The sequence below is a fragment of the Varanus komodoensis genome, unplaced genomic scaffold (assembly GCF_004798865.1).
Source record: "Varanus komodoensis strain SLA01 unplaced genomic scaffold, ASM479886v1 scaffold3, whole genome shotgun sequence".
Taxonomy (NCBI): domain Eukaryota; kingdom Metazoa; phylum Chordata; class Lepidosauria; order Squamata; family Varanidae; genus Varanus; species Varanus komodoensis.
The window spans coordinates 46387848-46408695 of NW_025335761.1; the positions used below are offsets into that span (position 1 = coordinate 46387848).

At 43.6% G+C, this 20848-nt stretch overlaps 1 protein-coding gene across 3 annotated transcripts in view; it reads left to right on the forward strand.

The window, feature by feature from the left end:
- The window catches only part of UNC79 (unc-79 homolog, NALCN channel complex subunit), a 157606-nt gene that overhangs the window by 98805 nt on the left and 37953 nt on the right, over window positions 1-20848 (forward strand). For all 3 annotated transcript variants that reach the window (XM_044436415.1, XM_044436416.1, XM_044436417.1), the window contains 9 exons: window positions 45-161; window positions 2383-2466; window positions 12459-12561; window positions 15153-15293; window positions 16593-16622; window positions 17243-17355; window positions 17443-17528; window positions 19127-19300; window positions 20366-20434. In XM_044436415.1, the coding sequence (XP_044292350.1) occupies window positions 45-161; window positions 2383-2466; window positions 12459-12561; window positions 15153-15293; window positions 16593-16622; window positions 17243-17355; window positions 17443-17528; window positions 19127-19300; window positions 20366-20434 (917 nt within the window). The remainder of the gene's footprint in view (window positions 1-44; window positions 162-2382; window positions 2467-12458; window positions 12562-15152; window positions 15294-16592; window positions 16623-17242; window positions 17356-17442; window positions 17529-19126; window positions 19301-20365; window positions 20435-20848) is intronic.

The window sequence follows — 20848 nt, forward strand, 5'->3', positions numbered from 1 at the left end:
CCATTACTTGATGGCATGCAGACTTCTTAATTTCTGACTTGCAGCTCAGTTCCGACAGATGAAAAGGGGTTCTCTGGGAGCACTGACCATGAACCAGCTAATGAAGAGGCAGCTGGAGCACCAGTCTAGCGCTCCCCATAATATTAGCACATGGGACACTGGTAAGTATATGATTCCACGCTGCTCTTCTGCAGTTCTTGTCCTAGAGTTGAACCGGTGGCTGCTTGCTGTGTTGATGACCTGTGCCTCTGAAGCCAGCGTTAATATAGGCAACATGAGGATGACTATATTAACATCATCAACATTAACATCAATATTAATATAGCTATTATAGCCTCTTTGGGCTCCTTGCAAGAGGAAAAAGTGGGATAAAATGTAATGGAAGAAGAAGATGATGTTGAAGAGGAAGCATGTGGAATCAGACCAAAAGCCTATCTGTGCCAGCTATTGTTCATGCAATGGCCTATGCTGACTGTTTATGACATGTTTGGTTCTTCATCTCATTCACCCACCCTGAAATGTGCATAAAAACCCCATGTGTGCCCCACACCTCTGAGGATTCTAGAGAACGATAGATTCCTGCACATTAGATGCCAGATGTTTCACTGCAGTTATCAGCCAAAATGATGCACTCTGGGACTTCAGCAATGAAGCAGGAAGTGCCAGAAGATTTTTTGCAAAGGGAAGCAAGAGAAATGTCTCTGTGATCACATTAGTTGGTACATCAGGCTCAGAAATGGGTGTTTAATTTGGTTTGGTTTCCTGTTCCTTCTTGGACATCCATGATTTTAAGGTCTGCTGCATTGTTCTGAATCGCTCATCCCTGAGGCCTGACAAACCTTGCCATTTGTAGTTTGTAAATAAACCAGATCGACCAGATTCCTCCTGCATATTTAGTGTTGGGGTCAAATTTCTTTTGATGGGTCTTGTTCATATTCTAACAATGAAGTATACACTGACATGTCCGTGCCCTTCATATGGATCTGCAGAACCCCTTCAGGCAGCAAATATCAGGGGGCTGGCACTGAATTTCTGTCCAGAGAATGATTACAAAATCAAAGAATAAGGGATTGTTAATCCTTAGGTGGTAATGCAGCAGTTTCTTCCACAATCCAAAACACTTCCTAATGAAAATATCTTGATCTCCAAAATCTCAATATTGCAGGAAATGTAGGTGTATAATAATGTAATAATTTCCAACACATTGCCCAATAATGACCTGAAATAGCTTGAAATGTTTTTCTTTGGGTGGTTTGATAGTTTCTGTTATGAAGTGGATGTTCTATTGCTAGTCAGTTTGGACCATTGGATGGAGCACTGAACTTGGATGTGGGTACTGGAGTCTATATATTTAGGGATATCAACTCTCGGAGGGAATAAAGCAAGGATAAACTTGCTTAGGCAGTAAAACACTTTATGCCTTAAAATGATATAGAAATGAGTATTAAGGTTCCTTGTGTTAAGGTTCTTTCATTAGGTTTCCTTAGGGAAAATAGTTCTCCTGTTAACCATCTTCTCACTATGCCTTCATTTTGTCATTCTGATTGTCCTTCTTTGCTATGTTCATTGACATTTTTTTCCAACTGACAAGTTTGAAAATGTGGAGATGACTTATGGGCCCCAGGCCTTCCTTCTTTCATCCTTCATTTCAAAGTGTTTGCTCTCTTTTTGACAATGCAAATCCACTGTGTATCTATTGTGCACCATTGTGGTGAACATCTTTGCTCTTTGTTGTGTGCTTGACATTGCTGTTTCCTGCAGCTCTTTACATACTACATTTCTACTGCAACTCTTTACATATTCATTACTAAATAGTTCTCTAAATTCCCAATTTGATATGCAATTAAAAATAAATCCTCTGTCTAGTTCAGCTCTATTAGAATTTGTTAGGAATAAGATGCTATCCAAGCCTAGCAATCTGAAGAACTTTAGATTGAAGAGAATTGGGAGGTCTTTCTGTCTGATATTTCAAAGCTTCCTTCTCTTTCTTTCAAAGACACATTCAAGGGCTTGCTAGCTGGAAGTGAACACATCATTTAAGGGTAAGGGTGAGACTGTAGTTCAGTGACAGAGCAATTGTGTTGCACACAGACAGTTCCCAATTCAACCTCCAGCATTTCCAAGTAAAATCCAAGGAGATGGAATACTTCAGACCTTGGAGAACTATTGCCACTCAAATAGTGGGCTAGATGGACAAAAAGCCTGACCGGGTATAAGGCTGCTTTCTGTGCTCCTGTGGGCTTGATCTTTTTCTAGCTGCCTTGCTGTAGCTGTTTGTTTCTAGCTGTTGTGTTTGTGTGTGGTGTCTTTGTTGTTGGAGTGACTCTGTGGTGCTGGTTGCCAGACTCAGTGGGGGGACTGAAGTTCTCTGTTTATCCACAGAACAGATACAGCATGGGAAGAGGCCGTGCAATGTCTCAGTTTGCATAAACCCTGACCTGGAGGGACCACCACTAAGAATAAGAGGTTAGTTCAGTGTCCATTCAACCTTGGCTTTGTGACTGAAGCTTAACAACCAAGGTGCTTAGTTAGTACTGGCTAGTCTGATGGTGACTTTCATACTCTTTGATCTGAGCCCATTGACCTGTTTTGTACAGAATCCTGGATTATGAAGGCTTACTGTCATCATTTCTCCAAGTCAGATTGGAATGGGAAACTTGGAAGTGATCATTTTTCTCCCTTTTGATCTCAAGCAAAGTTTAGTGAGTGCTCTTTACACGAGGATAGCAAATGGCTTCTTCTCTGTGATTTACATGCAAGGATTATGCACCTGTGCCAAAGAGCCATTCAGAACATTCTAGGGCAAAGCAGAACTTTAGGCAGGAGACATGCTCATCTTCTCTGCACTTGTTCTGATTATGGCTTCTGCCTACTTCTCCGTTAGTTTTCATTTACTGCCGTAACTAAGAACAGTTGGAACATCCTTTTGCCTTATGGCAACAGTCTCAATTCTACTCTTCTCTCCTGGGATGCTGAACACAGCCTTTCCATTCTGGTTGTCTCTGAGAGTCTTCTTTATTTCATTGCCCCTTTTGAGATGCATGGTCTCCAAGACCTTCTTCAAAAATTGCACTTGCTCTAGGAGGAATATACTGTTAATTAATGGCACTCTTACCGCCTTGTATCTTGGAGAGGAACACAGGTGGATTCCTATGCTCACTGCCAAACCTTTACAAAACAAAGCAGGAGAAACAGATCAACACAGCTCAGGGCCCTGTTTTGGGAATAAGGCCTCAAGGCATAAGAATAAGGCAGCAGAGCCAGCTTCAGCTGCCAATTGCAAGGAGCCAGCTCCTGCTTTCTCTCAGTTTCTTGCAGTTTTCACTAGTTCTCATGTGGAAAGCATTTCAGGGCAACCATCTCTGGTGTCAGGAGTACCAGTGCCTGCCACACCGAGAGCTTTGGCTATCTCCTCGGACCAACAATTTGAAACTGGCCCTTTGGTACCACAGTCAAGACTAAAACAGGATAAACAGAATGAGTCCTGTAATTAATCTCTGACTAACTGTCAGATACTGGGACTGAAAAATACAATGAAAAAGAATGTTTGCATTAGGTTCAGCATTAAACCAGAGCCTACACCATCTTCAAACTAGCAGTCATGAAGATGGCACCTCAGATACTTACTCAGTCACCAGCACTGACCCTAGAGAAGCCGCAACTCCCATTGGAGTGTGACTCCCCAGACAATATCCTGGGCTCACTACTGACCAACAAATGCAGGGAGCATCTCTTGCCAGATCTCTCTTGCCTCCTTTGAAAGGTTTGCTCTTGGGGGCTACAGTATGTCATGGCCACAGACACCTCACTTTTACAAGTCTTCTTCCCTTTATTACAAAGACCACTCACTGTCAAGATGATACGATGAGTATAGAGATAGAAACAATGCCACTATCCCCATGGCCAGAATTATCCTTTCCTTCACTTTCAGTAATGAGCTAACTACACAACACCTTCTCACACAGTGTCTAAACCACCAGACTCTCAGGTTCTGGAAACTGTTATGGTCCAGACTCTATGAGTCTGAGTCTCAGTCTTTGAGCTCCTCTTCTGGCCAACTGTTGGCAGTCTGAAATCCTGAGAAAACTCCCAGGATCACAGGCTGCTACACAGGCATGACTCACCATGACACCCTGTTCCCTAACATGGAAACACCACTTCTGCAGTGTAGAACAACTGTTGCTTATATTCACCTCCCACTTCATGAGACCAGGCATCAACAGACACCAGCAGAGAGAATCAAAATCCACTTTCCCTGTCCAAGCATCTTGTCAACATCCTTGAGCTGAACCTACTGAAACTCATCCAAGAAAGCTAGAGGAGACTGTGCTCTGGGAACCTTGCCAGATTCAGCTGCTGCAAAATTGGAATCTAAGTCCCAGCAGATGCAAGGGGTTTTTATCCTGGAAGTGCCTAGTAAATATATTGTATGGGTCTTGGATGTATCTAAGATGTCCTTTGGGGCAGTGTTTAATAGGCCCTGGCAACCCTAAAGAGCTCTGCTGGGTGGCAACTAGAAAATTGGATTTAGGGAGTGAGATGTTGTTTCTTTGTCACCCTCACTGGCCCTAAATATACCTGAGTATAGGCACTTATCAAGTATATTAGACTCACTAGGAGTTTTCTCCATCTGCTCTCAAGCTGTCTCCTGAATAGTTTCATCACTCTCCGCTCTGGAGTATACTATGGAGCTGTACAAGTTTTACTACAGAGAGGTTGTTCAGGAGCAATCATGTCAACCATCTAGGCCATCTCTGTATTCCAGAGACCAACCAGGGATTCAAAGATACCATCAGCCATCCAAGACCAGCAGCCTGGGGGATTTCAGCATTGCAACCAAGATGACCTCCATCAGTTCATATGGGGAGTTTCTTGAGCAGCAGAGTGGTTGGTACATTAACAGAATCCATAACCTGTCCTGCTCACCCAGCATCAGATGCAGACACTTCAGACTAATAGTGGAATGGACAGGGAGCCTGGCAAAAGAGACAGAATTCCTATCGGAGCCCCCTTCCTTCCTCTCAGGTCTTTCTTGATGCTTAGCCAAGTATCCAGGAAGGCATAACTGGGAGAGACTAACTCTTTCCTGTTCATCCACTCAGATCTCAGTGATACATGCCAGATCAGCTTCTCATCCGCTATTAAGTCATAGTTGAAAGATGGCTTGTTTTGGGCTGATCTGGCATTCAAAAGCAGTATTCAGAGATTCAAGTTCAGGCTAATAGGCAATCACCAGATCTGTGGATGTGAGGAGAACTGGAACGGGATACAGCTGTTAACCGTCCAGACAGTGTTTTCTTATTTGTTTAGCCCTCCTTCCAACACTGTTTCTCCCTCTACCCACCAGTATACTAAGTGGGGTCCCTATAGATTTCCCCAGTTGCCCCCATGTCTTCCCTCCCAGGCACATATCCAGGTCCTCAGTAGGGAAGAAATAATCTTCCCCATCAAAAACTCTGAGCAACCCAAAGATAAGATGTTTGGTGGTGGCCTTTGCCCTTTCATCTCCCCACTAAACAGCTCACCTCAAAGAGTGGTCTTCTTTGGCATTGTCCCCTTCAGGGTTGTTGCTGCTGGGACATCACCAGTTCCCCACATTGGGGTGGCTCCAGATCACAGCTGTTCTCTGACCAGCCGGCTCAAGTTGCCAATCGGTCAGCTAAAGGATGTTTGTTTTCCTTTCTTTTTCTGCTGCTGTGGGTGATCTTCCCTCATAACAGAAATGACTGAAGCCAAGTGGCAGTCCAGGGCAAGGTCTCAAGATGGAAGATAAGACTTATTTGCCAGCGTTTGCTCTCTACAAAAGATGGCAGTTTTCAACCTTTACTCAGTTTTTGGAATGTAAAGCACCGTGCTTGTCCCTTCCCCTGGATGGCTACCATTTCCTCCACTCATTCCCTTTTGTGTCAAGGAGACTGGTTGCAAGAACAGATCATGGCAATGCTTACCTCCATGTAATACACCCTGATTCTTATCCTTCTCCCAGTTTTGCCATAGCCAGCAAAGTTTTCCACTTCAAGATTCTTTCAGCTTAGCCACTGCTCTGAGAGCCTTTACAAAGTACATAGCAGTAATGGTGGCACCTCTGAGATTCAGTGGGGTTGTTGCCTTCCCATACATAGACGACTGCCTCTTTATAGCCCTCTCTCACAACAACCTCAGTGCCAACATCAGCATTGTCCTGCTGCTTCTGGAATCTCACAGCCTGCAGGACAATAAGGAAAAATCCTATCATATACCATATTAAATGCAGCAATTCACAGGGGTACTTTCCCACTCTGGCTTGCATCTATCTGCTAAAGAAAAGGATAGAAACTCCATGACACATGCATGGGAACAAAAGGCTGCCTGACGAAGCCAGGCAACCAGCCAAATACCTTCTTGGGTTCATGGCCTTCACCATCTCAGTACCTCTATTAGCACAGCTCTGTATGCAGGAACTCCAGTCGTGGTTCTTAAGACTCTTCAGTCTAGAAATGGACCCCCAAACTCATCCCTTACCTCTTCCCAATTCAATGCCGCATCCCCTTCACTGGTGGATGATCCAAATTTCAACAGGCAGTATTGTGGTTGTCTTCTATATAAACAGGAAGAATGGTACAAGATCTCTTTGCCTCATTCGACTCGCCCTCGATTGCTGGGCCTGGAGCATGCAACACCACATTGCCCCAATCATCCAACATGCTTGTCAACATGCTGAGCAGGTTAGGAGCCACCCTTCTCGCCGAGAGGTCTTTCCAGCAGTCACACTAGAGCTCTTGGACATGTGGGGAACCCAGCTATTTCTACTAGAACTCTGAATACAAAATGTTAATCTTTCTGCATCAGAGCTGGGCAGAACTTGGACATTCTGGAATATGCTTTTCTTCCTTCATGAGGTGGCACTCTAATCTACATACCCTCCCCTTTCCCTCTAGTAACATAAGTTCTAAGTGGCTTATGTTCCTTGATATCTTCATACAATCCTGTGATGGACAGGGCAAACATGGTTCGCAACATTTTTCCTCCTGTCCAAGAACACTTTTCTTCATCTCCTACACCTCCCAGGTGTCTCCCAGCCTGAGAACTCTTAAGTCTCACAGCATGGAAATTGGACAGCCTTACCCATTCTCTGACAGGGTCATGTAAGGAATGACTCTTTCACACAAATCTTCCACACGTACATTGCCCAGTTGAAGGCCTTTCTGAAATTTCTTACCCTAGCACGACAGGATCCAAGCTCCTGAGGTCGGCTAAGTATATGGGACTACCTTGATGGTTTGAGATCTAGAGGTTTGCCTCTTTCTTGTATGAAAGCAGCCATATCAACGAATCATGACCATGTTGAGGGTTTCTTGCTCTTCTCACGTCCTCACATGAAACAGTTTGTTAAGTGACTTGCTAGCCTCTATTCATGGGCCTTCCCATCATTTCCTGGCCTGGGATATGTCAGTGGTACTGGTTCAGTTAATAGCCATTCCCTTTGAACCTGTGACCACGGCCAGCTCCAGGTTTTCCTCATGCTGTTCTGACACAAAGACTGAGCAAAGCATGTGCCTTTGGACCAACTGTTCCTAACTTTTCATTGGGATGCCTAGACTTCTCATAAGAGCTAGTCTTAGACAAGCCACGCTGGATCAGACCATTCTCTTTCTTTGAAATGTTATCTCACAGTTCTATGTAACTCACAATATCATGCTACCAGCTTTCCTTCCACAGCCTCCCTCCCTCATGGGAGATAGATGCTAGAAGAGTACTTTGAGTCTACATCCATAGAATGTAATCTTTTAGGAAATTTACCTGTGTATTCATCTGTCACTTGGGACTCTCCAGCTGTTCTCTTCTTAGGGAAGCCATAAGTGATGTCACAAGAATGTTTGGCCAGCTATGTAAATGAATGTGGCTTTCAGACTTAATGGTTAACCTGAGTTCCAAGGAGCAAGAATTCACTGGGAAGCTGAAAAGGAGCATTGAGGTTCCTATTTCTTGGTCTCTGTGGAGAAGGTCTTTGTGGAGAAGAAATATCTGTACTCCAGCTGAATATAGTGAGTGCTTGAAATTATTCTCTAAATAGTATCAATTTACTATTCCAGAGAATGTGATGTGACATTTGGCCAATTCTAATGGAGGAACATCAAACGTGTTTATGTAATGGCGACTGTGGAAATCACAGCAGTATGCCCACCGCTGTGCACCAGCAGACTTCTTTAAACATGTTAGTTTTCCACCCACTACAAAACTTCACTGCAGCTTCATTCCTTCTCTGTATTTTCCAGTTAGCCTCAGCTCTACAACCCAGTCTTTTTAGCCACTGCATAAAAAGAGAGTTAGGTTTCTACTCAGGATTACCTGGCTTTCCCTTTTTTTGCCCTGGGATGAGTACAGTAGACACCTATTTATGTCAGTACAGTAGAGGCCTATTTGTTACTGCAATCCTTCTATGACCCTAAGTACTGGGGATATAGATGATGAACTTACTGTGAAAGACCTGTTTTACTTTGCCAGGCAAAAACTAAGATTCTTCATTCTCATACAGGTGGCCATCTAGTTTGGAGAAGGACCTACCTCTGGGGCCTACAAGAAAGTCCCCATTTTTGAACTTGCTAAGGAGGAGGGGCATCCCCCACAATTTCTAGTTTGATTTCTCACCCTTTTATAGGAACCAGATTTTCTGAGTTCTCACACAACAACAGCAACAACAACATGACAAAAAGAAATAAAGAAGAAAGAAGAGAAGGAGGCAGCTGGTTTCACCTGGAATACATAAGGGGTCACAGGATCAAGGAGCACCCCTCTGCCTAAAGCTTTTGCACCTGCTGTTGCACAAGCACTGAGCAAACGACTGGCCCTCGGACTTCCTGCTTGCTGCTACACCTCTGAGGGTCAAAGGGGCTACTGGCAAGGGAAATATCTCCCTACGCCTCTCTAGATGTAGGAATAGCTACCCCAGCAGATATGTCATCCCTGCCAAGTGCTCCTGCAGAGGCGGATTCTGACAGAAATGTCACCAAAGCTGGCGTAGCCATTCATGCTCAATCATACTCAATCCAGGGTTTATCAGGAGAGAACCAATTCAGCATAGGCACAGCTACATGCCCTCTACTTTCCTAAGAAAGTTAGAGTGAGGCAGAGGGGCTCACAAGATGGGTCTGGAACTAGGAACCTCTTCTGGAGCAAATGGTCCAGATCTAGCTAACTTCTAAGACCAGCGTGTAATCAAAGAGCCAGAGATGAGAGGGATTCAGGGGCAAGACGTGCCCCATCTTCCTCCTATTCCATCACCCTGATTTGCAGAGCTCTCTTCCTCAGACCCTGAAGAGGTTGAGCTTCCCGACGGGGACAAACACAAAGAAAGGCCATTCCAGGGTCCCTTCTTCCAGCTAGAGGATTTCTGGAAGTTGCTTGCCAGTTGCTTCAGCATTGCATCAATTGAGAAGAGGCTGCTGCAGCCTCACAAGCCCCAGACAATGGGAAAACAGTTGCCTTCCCAGCAGCTCCCCAGTCATACCTAGCAGTGCCCTTGCTGCTGGATGTTGAAGAAACCCTGTGCATAGGATAGTAAAGGCCATCCAGGCCCAGGGCAAGGCACCACTCCTGTGGCCGATTTTACCACCTGTATCAGGCAGGTCCTGGACAGGCCAGTGGTAGTCCTTGCATCTAAGGCATTCCTGGCCTCAGAGTACAAAGACTTCCAAAAGAATCACCATGATAGGAGGAATCAATCCTCTTTAGGTGCTTCAAGACCTTGCAGTGACACCCTCATACTTTGTGCAGAGACTCTATATGAAGACAAATCACTAACTCTAAACCAGGTCCTTGGGGAAAGGCACACAAGAGATGGTGTGGGCAGTAACCACGATAGCAGCCTTTTTAGTAGACTTCTCCCTGGACTGTTTCTATTAGGAAGAAGGATCACAGCATCAACCATAGTGGAAAGAAGGAGCATTTGGCTGCAAAACTGTGCTTGAAAGTACAAAGATAGAACCCAACCTGGTGAGCATTCCATTCATAGGAAGACACTATTTAGCAAATCTGTATGCAAAATCCTGTTCAAAACCAAAGATAAGAAAAAATAATGCAAGATGTACAGACGAAAGAGAGAAAATGCTTCCCAGGGAAGAGCAGGACTTTTCATTCCTTCAGAATTTCTTATTCGTGAAGCAAACTAAGACAGAACAAACTAAGATGGCAGCAGTGAACCAGGCCCAGATCAAGGACACCGAGAGGCCAGCTCTAGCAAAAAGGCTTGGCTCAGCATGACTACCCCTCTTTTCTATGGGGAGGACGCCTGTGAAACTTCTCACATGTTTAGAGGTAGCAAATGTTTCTGATCTGTGCAAAGAAACAGAAGAGAGCAACAAAAGAAGAAAAGCAAGAGACCCCTTCCAGAAGATCCACAAAATCAAAGCAAAATTCAAACCTGGATTAGGAATACTAAAAGACAAACAAAGGTACGTTCTATCTGACTAGCGGAAAATAAAGAGAAGGCAGAAAGAATATACAGATGAACTGTACAGAAGAAGTGAAAGTGGAATCCTGTCAGGAAGAGCCTGCAATATTCAAAGGTGAACTGAAAGCTGCTATGAAAACACTTGCAAAGAATTAAGCACCTAGAGTAGATAAGATACCAATAAAACTATTCCAAGCTGCAGAAAGGGAATCAGTGGGGTTATTGTCTTCCCCTTTAAACTATTCCAAGCTGCAGAAAGGGAATCAATCCAACTCCTAACAAGAATATGGAAAACAAAACAATAGCCCACATACTAGAAATGTTTAATATATATTCCAATCCCCAACAAAGGAGATGCAAAAGAGCACAACCACCATAGGACCATTACATTAATCTCCCATGCGACAAAATGATGCTCAGAGTGTTGCATGAAACAATGCTACCCTATATGGAGCAAGAAATGCCAGATGTCCAAGCTGGATCTCAAAAATGAAGAAGCACTAGAGATTGTATTAAAATATACTTTGGCTATTGGAGTGTGCCAAAGTATTTCAGGAAAAGATTGGTCTGTGCTTTATAGATTACAGCAAAGCCTTTGACTGTGTGGATCATGAGAAGCTATGGATGGTCCTGAAAGAAACAGGTGTGCCAGTGCACTTGTTTGTCCTGATGCGTAACCTGTATAATGGACAAGAACAGGACAGAATAAGGAGAAGCAGCATTGTTTCGCATAAGCAAAGGTGCCAGGATGTATTTTATTTCCTAGTGTGTATACAAAACATAACATAAGGAAAGCTAGATTAGAATCAGAAGGAGGAGTGAAAATTCGTGGGAGATACTTCAATAATTTTCAATATGTAGATGACACCATACTGCTACCAGAAAGCAGCAGTGCCTTGAAACAAAGTGAAAGGAAAAAGTACAAAAGCATGACTGTAGCTGAATATCAAGAAAATAAAATTCATGTCCACAAAAAATGACAGAACTTTACTGTTAATTATAATAAAGAAATCAGAATTGTGAACTATTTTACATACCTCTGCTCAGTCTTCAGTTCAAAGAGAGACTGCATCCGAGGAATTTGAAGAAGCCTGAGACTTGAAGGGGTAGCAATGAAGCAACTAGAAGAGCTAATCAAGTCTAAGGACATTTTGTTGGAGGCCAAGGTCAATATCAACCAAGCCATTGTATTCCCAATCACAATGTATGCTGTACAAGCTGGATGGTGAAGAAAGCTGATAGGAAAAAAATTGACATGTTTGAAACATGGTGCTGGAGGAGAGCCTAGTGACCAAGAGAAGGATGAACATGTGGGGTCTAGATCAAATCAAGCCAGAGCTTTTCTCTAGAAGAATAAATGGGAAAACTACAGCTGCCATACTTCAGATACATCATGAGAAGGCAAGTCTCTCTGGAGAAGGCAATCATGGTAGGGAAAGTTGAAGGCAGAAGACAAAAGAGAAGATCAAATATGAAATGGATTGAATTCATAAATGAAGTAACAGCTTTGAACTTGGAAGAGCTGAATCGACTGTCATAAACAAGACATTTTGGAGGGCTTTCATTCATAGGGTCACCATAAGTCAAAGATGACTTAATGGCACACAACAATATCCAGAATAGGTTTTTTTAACCACTGCTTTCTGCGACGGGGGCGGCATAAAAATGCTATAAATAAATAAAGAATATCATAGGTGATCAAAAGTCCATGTCCTATCAAATGTCATACCCATTTCAAATGCAGCTCTTCAGTGGGGATAATCTTTCAGCATTTTCTGCAGAAGCATCTTCTGGAAGATCGTTGATTATTTAAGAAACGTTCCATCTCTTTGAGTAGAATTTGTCAGCAGAACTATTAGCATTATCCACAGGTACTGTTCAAAAAGGAATGTGGTTACACAGATGGAAGAATTATTTTTGTTTAAAAGCAAAAATCACATCCAGCATTCAAGGATCTCTTCCTCCCCACCCCCTTTGTTTTCTTTTGTCCCTCCCTCCCTCCCTCCCTCCTGACCTTTCCTCTTTTTAGGTGCCACAAAATCCAGCCTGCTATCTGCACCTAGTATTGCTAGCATGTTTGTACCAGCACCAGAAGATTTTATTGATGACCAGCCTACAATGATGACGGACAAGTAAGCGCATTTATATTCATTTGGGTGATTTGTCATGTAAGCAATAGACGCAAGAGCTGATTTTGAAATGATGGCATGAACTACAGCAACAGAACAGGAGACTGTATCTGAACTGAAACTGGAATCTTTAGGAAACTTCTTGAAAGTTTTAAAGTAAGGAAAAAGGGACTAACAATGGATAGGCAAGTATAATTATGGAAATGTTTTTCTGTGTGATGAAGGAACAGGACGCAAATTAAAGGTTTAATTGCATCTGAGCCAATGGATTCCAATTACCACTGACTGGTTTTAAGACCAGAAATGGGCAAAAAGCCTGAAATGGGCACTTCCCTGTGAAGGAAGTCTAGTTAGAAGATACTTCTATTAAATGTTAAAACTAGATGGTAAATGGGCATTTTTAAGCTCCTTTGATGCAAGTGATCTGCCCTCCCTGTAGCATAATTGTGCTATTTCTCAGTTTTCTTATCTTAATCCATCCTTCCTACTCTGAGCAGGGAAGCAGGAATAGAGGAAGAACAAGGAAAAACTCCGACAAGGAAAACCTCCAATGCAAGCTTGAAATGGATGTTTTCAAGCATTTCAGGCATGACGGCCAGTGTGGTGTAGTGGTTCAGAGCATAGGACTGGGACTCAGGCAATCTGGGTTCTAGTCCCTGCTCAGCCATGCAGCCAACTGGGTGACTTTGGGCCACTCACAGACTCTCAGCCCTCAGAGGGGTTGTTGTTGTGGGGATAAGATTGAGAGCAGGAGGAGGAGGAGAATGATGTAAGCCACTCTGAGTTCACTGTAAGAAAAAAGTGGGATAATAAATAATTTTTAAAAGGCAGTACTATGGAAAGAGAGTAGAGGCATGGGACTCTAATGAGATATTCCAAGCTAGGGAGGGTAAGTCTGCCAGTCTCAGGTTCACTCAATTTCTTGTTTTTACAACCTTATTCATTGTGTCCCATTTCCACATCACTTTGCAATTCTTTAAAATGTCAGTGGTACCATTCATTCATTTTCTTTGTGCAAACTCTCCCAATGTATGCATTTTTATACTCATGTCTATGCAATTTCCCCCAATGTGTCAAATTTGGGGACCACTTTTCCCTAATAGACCATGCCCGTGCACATTTTTAAAACTGCTGAGCAACATCACACAATTTGGAAAGAGCAGGTTGTAAATCAGTGCAGGAAGAGCAAATTTGGTACATTTGCATTAAAATGCAAACTCAGTGAATGCCTCCTGGATCCTGAGTGCACATTAAAATAAAAGGAAAGGAAATTTTAGGCTGAGAATATGATTAAGTTATTTTTAATTCTATAAACTTGTTTCCAATTTGAAATGTAGAGTACCAGCTGCTGCCATCCACTAGTGGGAGGTCAGTACCATAAACCCTCTGCTTCCCCACTCTTTATAGCACAGTTAGTTTCTTAGAAGATGGAAAACTTTTGTAGAGATGAGGGGAAGCAGTTCCTGACCTCAGAGGTCACCCAGATTGGTTCTTTCTGCATTGCTGGTGAGGGTGAGTGGGGGTCAGATCTCCAACTGCCCCTTTGGACAAGCCTCTGGACAATTATCTGGTCCCTCAGATGCTGTCTGGGGTGTATAGGATTACTCCCTAAGGGGATGTCATAAAAAGTAACCTCCACCATGGCCAGTGTTGCTTGTTAGTGACAGATGTTTCAGTGATTTTTAAAAGCTCTCTCTTTTTCTCTCTTCATACCTGCACACAGACGCATACCTCTGTTCCTTTCTCTATTTTGCAGCCTGAGCTGCACTGCCTCTGAACATGGAGGTTCTATCTCTTGGACCTCTTCCATTTCCATCCTACCACTTTTCATGAGAGAAGCCTTGCTTCTTTTATTGCACTGACTCCAACAGAATGTGACTAGCATCTTCTGGTGTCTCATCTTGTGCTCAACCCATTAGACAGCACCTCCAAAAACCATTAATAAAAATAGTTTGCAGGAAGGATGGGGCGTTGCATAATTTTTTGATAGAAATGGAATGATGTGTGTCGGGCTGAACGACAAATATCCTATGAGGATAATTTATTTCAGCCAGTTCGTCTGGTTGTTTTCTAAAAGCTTTGGCAGCAGGTAGTGAAGTGGGCTAAATGAGATTGACTTTCATGACCTTGCTGGCGTTTTCTCCTGCTGTTGTAGAGAGGGAAGAGGCAAATTGCCTGTACAGTCCCATTAAGTTCAAATATCACAATCTGTTGGAGACATTAGTGAGTGGTTGATCAAATTAACCAAGCATCCCCATTGGGCCGAGAGGTACTGGCTTCCCAGTGCCGTTTGTCTCTTTTATACGGCCTGCCATATTCTGCCTCATCTCTTCTGCATCTGACATGTCCCTCAAGATCAGACTTTACAGAATTTGGCAAAGCACTCACGGTAGTCTTTAGGCACGGCAGGAGCTGCCTGCCCTTTTGTGGCCAAAGCAACTTGTTGGAGTTGAAAGCAAACTTCTTAATGATGGGCAATAATGAACTTGCTTCCTTTCTTGGAATCCTCCACTCCATCCCTCATGACTGCAATCACTGCAGGAATTGAATGTGGACTTTAATGCCAAGATTTCATTTCCATTGTTTCCTTCCAGGTGCCATGACTGTGGAGCCATCCTGGAAGAGTACGATGAAGAAACATTAGGTCTGGCCATAGTGGTTCTCTCCACATTTATTCACCTCAGCCCAGATCTGGCTGCCCCGTTGTTGCTGGATATCATGCAGTCTGTAGGAAGGTACACATTTGCTTTTCTTCCTTCCCTTCCTTAGACAGAAGGGATGCTGCCTTATACGGAGTCGGACCACTGGTCCACTGGAGGTTGGCAGTAGCCCCCTGGACTTTCAGGCAGAATTCTGTTTTAGCCCTTCCTGGAGAAGACGGGGGATTGAACATAGGATCTTCTGCATATAAAGCACGAGGTTTTTCCACAGAGTTCTGTCCACTCTCTTCATTTCTTTCATCTGTGAAGAAATGGCTCACAGTGGCCCATTTCACATATCACAAGTACCCAGACTATTTCCCCACTGCTCAGTTATTCCCACTAGGACTAAACCTAGATATGGGTTGTTACCATGATGTACCAATTGAGAATTCTGGGTTGCTGGAACAGGGACAACCCAGAGCTGGAACCCAGATTTTAACCACAGGTTCTAGTTCTGGATTGTCTGTTCCTCCAGAAACCCAGGATGCCTAATTCAGAAACAATGGAGCCCCACCAAGTTGTCTAGTTCCTCCCACTTGTAACGGGAATGATTGGGCAGTGGGAACCACATGTAGCTGGCTTCCAGTCATGAACAACAGCTCAGGGTTGTCGTAATGTGCAGACCCACTCAACTGAAAGGGAATTCACTGTTAGTAATAAATGCAGAGAATAATAATGCAGAATGTTGTGAAGGAAAGGCTAACATGTTTTTGCCAATAGCACTGTAAGCATTTTGCAAATTTAAAGGACATAGAGGAAGAAGAGAATGGTCAGTGTATCATATACCATATTCTGACATTAAGTGTGCATCGACCTGTTAATGGGTGCAGAGTTTTATCTGAGAAGTAGGTAAGGTGCAGGTACCTTATAGAACAGGGTGGGCACCTTATATTTAGTCAGGCCACTGGTTTCAATATTGCTTACACTGACTGGCAACAGCTGTCCAGTGTTTTAGGTAAGAGTCTTACCTGGGCAGACTGGAAATGTAATAAATAGATATCTGGAGATGCTGGGTGTTGAACCTGGATCCTTCTGCATCTAAGGCATGTGCTGTGCCACTGAACTGTGCCTCTTCCCCAGTGTTGTGATACTGGTAAATGAATAGAGTCAACTGTTTTAGCAAATTTTAGCCAAAGGAAAGGAAAGCAAAGGAAAGCAAAGGAAAGAGTGGTAGCTTTTATCACAGTGATGTAGCCTTCAGAGCTATAAATTCATTTTATCTGGGACTTGTTTTGATGATTTCAGTTATTTCAACTGTTTCATTGCATTAAAAATGAAGACTTTTCTTTCACTGGCTTTTTTCTTTCTTTTCTGGCTCATTTTCCCCACCAGATTGGCTTCAAGCACCAATCAAGCAGAAAGGTACAGTACAATCAAGACAAGTTTTTGCTTTGTTTTTGCTAGTGGTAATTTGCTTTTGGAAAAAAAATGCAGAAAACCTCCCTGAACCCTAGGAAATCTTCAATCAAAACATAGATTGCAGTATAAAGCTAATTCTTACATCATACATTATTTTCTCTTCACATGGACTAGCATCTAAGAAGGAATGATGAATTCATGAATGTTTTCAGGAAAGGGCTTTTGTAACTTTTCATTTAATTAAAGACTGCTCACATTTCTTTTGGGGAGTGGACCACTTGGGAATTAGAGACCTTTGCAGTTGGTTGGGAATTAGTTTGGAATTAGAGACCTTTGCAGATCAGCTTGAGATCCCCAAGATCTCGATCTACCTTTGGATCCCAATCCACTTTATGCCCACCCCAGTCTGCTATAAAGTACCCATTTGTGGGTTGCCAGTTTTGTTCTTTGAAATGAAAATATCAGGATGAAGGCTTGAAAAAAGTTTAAACATGCACATTTTCTCAGGGATGGAATTCTTACAAAACAGATGGAAGTGGGCCATGTTCTGTTCTTTTATTATTAGTTAGGATAGCAGGATTACGGCCCCCCTCTCTGCTTCTCTTTCTTACTTTGCCCTTCAGCATGATGATCCCAGGAAATGCTGCAGGAGTGGCCAAGCAGTTTCTCCGTTGCGTTTTCCACCAGCTGGCTCCCAATGGGATATTCCCCCAGCTGTTCCAGAGTGACATCAAAGGTAACGTGCAGTGCCTGTGATTTGTTCCTGCCATTCTCCATCACCTCCGTGCTGAAATAGTGTTGTGAGAAATGGTCTCTTTTGCAGATGGAGGCTTTTTACGGACCTTGGCCACGTCTCTTATGGATTTCAGTGAGCTGAGCTCAATTGCTGCCTTGAGCCAGCTCTTGGAGGTTAGTCTACCATCAATTTAACTGTCACAATCTGTGTTGCCTTCCCTCCCCGCTTAGAGCATCCCACCAGACATGCCTGTCTTCTCTGGCCTGAGGTGTGTGCTTGCAAGGGTGGAGCTCAAGCCACTCACACCATGCCACTTGGTGCCACGCAAGGGCGGAAAGCTCAGCCCCATGGCTGAATGTGGCCTTCATGTGCCCCTCAGATGGAGTGCAGAGTCCCACTGCAAGGAGTCTCATCAAACCTCTGGCAAGAACAACCTGTCTGTTCCCCTGGGAGGAAGAGGCGGAGGATGAAGAAGGAGCATCTCAGAGAGGAAAAATGGCAGAAAGAGGGAAAAGGGGTTGACAGAAGGAGAAAGCGAGAGAATGCAAGCATGTGGCCTTTGACAGACTGCCTTCAGCAACAGCTATTTTCTATCCCTGATGGAGGGTGAACATCATGTTGCTTTTTCATGGTGTTTTCCCTCTAGCACCTTCCCAAATTGCCACTAATTATGTTCTCATAACTTAAGCTTACCAGATGTTTTCAGTATCAACTCCCATCAGCCCCAGCTGGCATGAACAATAGCATGCTGGAGCTGTAGCCCCAGATATCTGGATTGCAACAGGTTGAGCACAGCTTTTACTGCCGTACTGAAAGGACCCTGGATTCACAGATCTACATCCTCATCTAATTGTAATTGGAGGACAAAGCATATTTGTCCCCTATAGACCTTCCAGTAGGTCTTTTCTTATGCTTTCATAATTGATGGAGAATGTATATTATAAATGTCTTATAGCCAGAACTCACCAGGCAGTTTGCAACCATTCATAAAGATATAAACCACAGATACAATTAAAATATATGAAATTTTTCCAATATATAAAATTTAAAAAACAATTTAACAGCTGCAATACTTTTAGTACAAATTAAACAAACCAGCTGACATACTGTATATGCGCCATTGCGTCATTCATACCCTTAAATCCTATTAAATGCCTGGGAGAAGGAGGCAGCCTTAACCTGATGCCACAAAGGTGATAGAGTTGTGGCCTCAGTGGGAAAATCGTTCCAGAATTGGGGGCCTCCACTGAGAGGTCTTCTCCTTCACAGGCAGCACTTGGAGGAGGGCTTCAGAGGTTGAGTGTAGTGCCCAGGTAGATTTTGCATGGGAGAAGTGCTCCATCAGGTAATATTGTCCCAAACTGACTAAGGTTTTATAGGTAAAATCAGCACCTTGAAACAAACTGAGAATTATAAAGGCAGCCAACAGAAGCAGGCCAGAATCAGTGTTGAGACTTTCTGGTCTCAAATATTAGTCTGCCTGCTGCATTTTGCACAAGTTTCAACTTCTGCACACTCTTCAAGGGAAACCCCATGCATGATATATGTTCTTGTATATCCACATCTTTCCCCCTCCTTTTATTCCTGTCAGTGTTTAATATATGCCCTATTACTAGTGGAACAGAGCAATGCATTTTTCTACTTATTCTGGGAGGAAGTGAGACTCTGGTCTTTTGATACAGTCCTTACTACTCGTAAGTTCTGAAAATACTCCTTCCCATCTTAAACCTTTGATGCCATTCTTGAATGGCTTATCTATTTATCTCCACAGGGCTTAAACACCAAAAAGAATTTGCCAGCAGGTGCTGCCATGTTGCGCTGCCTGGAGAACATTGCCACTTATATGGAAGCTTTGCCGATGGATTCCCCAAGCAACCTCTGGACCACCATCAGCAACCAGTTCCAGACCTTCTTTACGAAGCTGCCTTGTGTCTTGCCTCTGAAGGTACCATATGAGCCATCCCAGGTTGAACCCCCGCATCTTTGGATGAGTGTAGGATAAATTCCTGCCTGAAAACCCAGGGAGCCCTGGGCAGTCAGTATGGACCAAATGTCTGACCAGGTGTAAGGGAGACCTAGATTTCTGGGTAACCTAAAAGGGGATTTTCTCCTATCTGTATGCCTTTTGGATCAATATTTACAGATTATTTCCAACTGCCTTCTCTGATGTAAAGTTATGGAAGCTGAGACTTCAGGGTTTGTATGTGGGTTTGGGAAAGCTAAAGCAAGCTAAATTGTGAAGCAGGCTAAATGCATATACATTTCTAAGTTAAGAAAAAGATGCTTTGCCACTGGGATTGTATTAATGGATTTTACACTCTTCAGGGAAAGCTGTTCTTTGTATACTTTAAATTAAAAGTAGGCACATGATACCATTGGGAAGACATTAAGAAACTGCAGTAAATTGTACCTGATTGTTTTTTCCTTTTCTTTTTCCTGGCAAATACCAGCCATATCTCTGGAAGCACCTGGTGTGATGGCCCAAATGCTAGGGCCCAGTCCCTTCGGGCTCCCTGTGCTACCACTGCAGAGAATGTGGCTTCTTTCAGGGCCAGTGGTACCACACAGAGCTCTGGGTCCAGAAACGTCCTGGGTTGTGTCATAAGCAAGGTGGTACCAGCCAGGATATGTGCCTGGGCTGTGAACGCCACTCGGCACTGCTGCAGGGTCAATTGGGCTGGGAGTCTGGGAGGAGAGCAGTCCAGCTTCTGGCCCACATACATGCCTTGCTTGCCAATGCTGGCATGTCAGTGGCAGCAACCCTGTCCCTAGTTTCCATGGTGGGGTGGATGTTATTAATGTGGTGGTGTCAGCCAGGACACATGCCCTGGCCAGGAGTCAGGATGGACAAGAATGTCATGTGCACCCATGGGAATGTATCACATCTCTAACCCCAAACATGAGCAGGAGAGTAAATCTTGGAAAGCTTTGCAGGAAAGTTTTCGTGAGCTTGCACTCTTTGAAAGAGAAGCTCTCTAACTCTTTCCTATCTTCTCCATTTTCTCTCCAGTGTTCTTTAGATTCCAGTTTAAGGATAATGATCTGCTTGCTGAAGATACCCACCAGCAGTGCTGCCAGGGTAAGCTCCAAGATGTCTAAACCTCTCCTGTTTCTCATCACTATTAGAAGTTCTTTCTTTATTCTTTGGCAGGAAGAATATTATAGCTGAGCGAAATTGTGCAGTGCCAAGCTCTCAGAATTTAGGTTACATTAAATGTGGGAGGGATTACATTTACTATGTGGTTGAGAGTTTATATCTTCTTAAGGATATATAGGGATATGTTGGATTTATTATTTTTTTAAAGAAGTCAGCATCAGAAGAATTACCTAGAGCCTCATTCTGCCATTCACAAGTCTGGCCAAGGGGCTGTTGAGGCGAGAGCAAGTACAACTTTCAGGCAGCACACAGCTTTTGGGGCAAATGCCAGGGCCCTGGCAAGGCCTGCTGCCCCCAGACTGCCTTTGCCTCCCAGCTCAGCCGATGTGGGTGCCA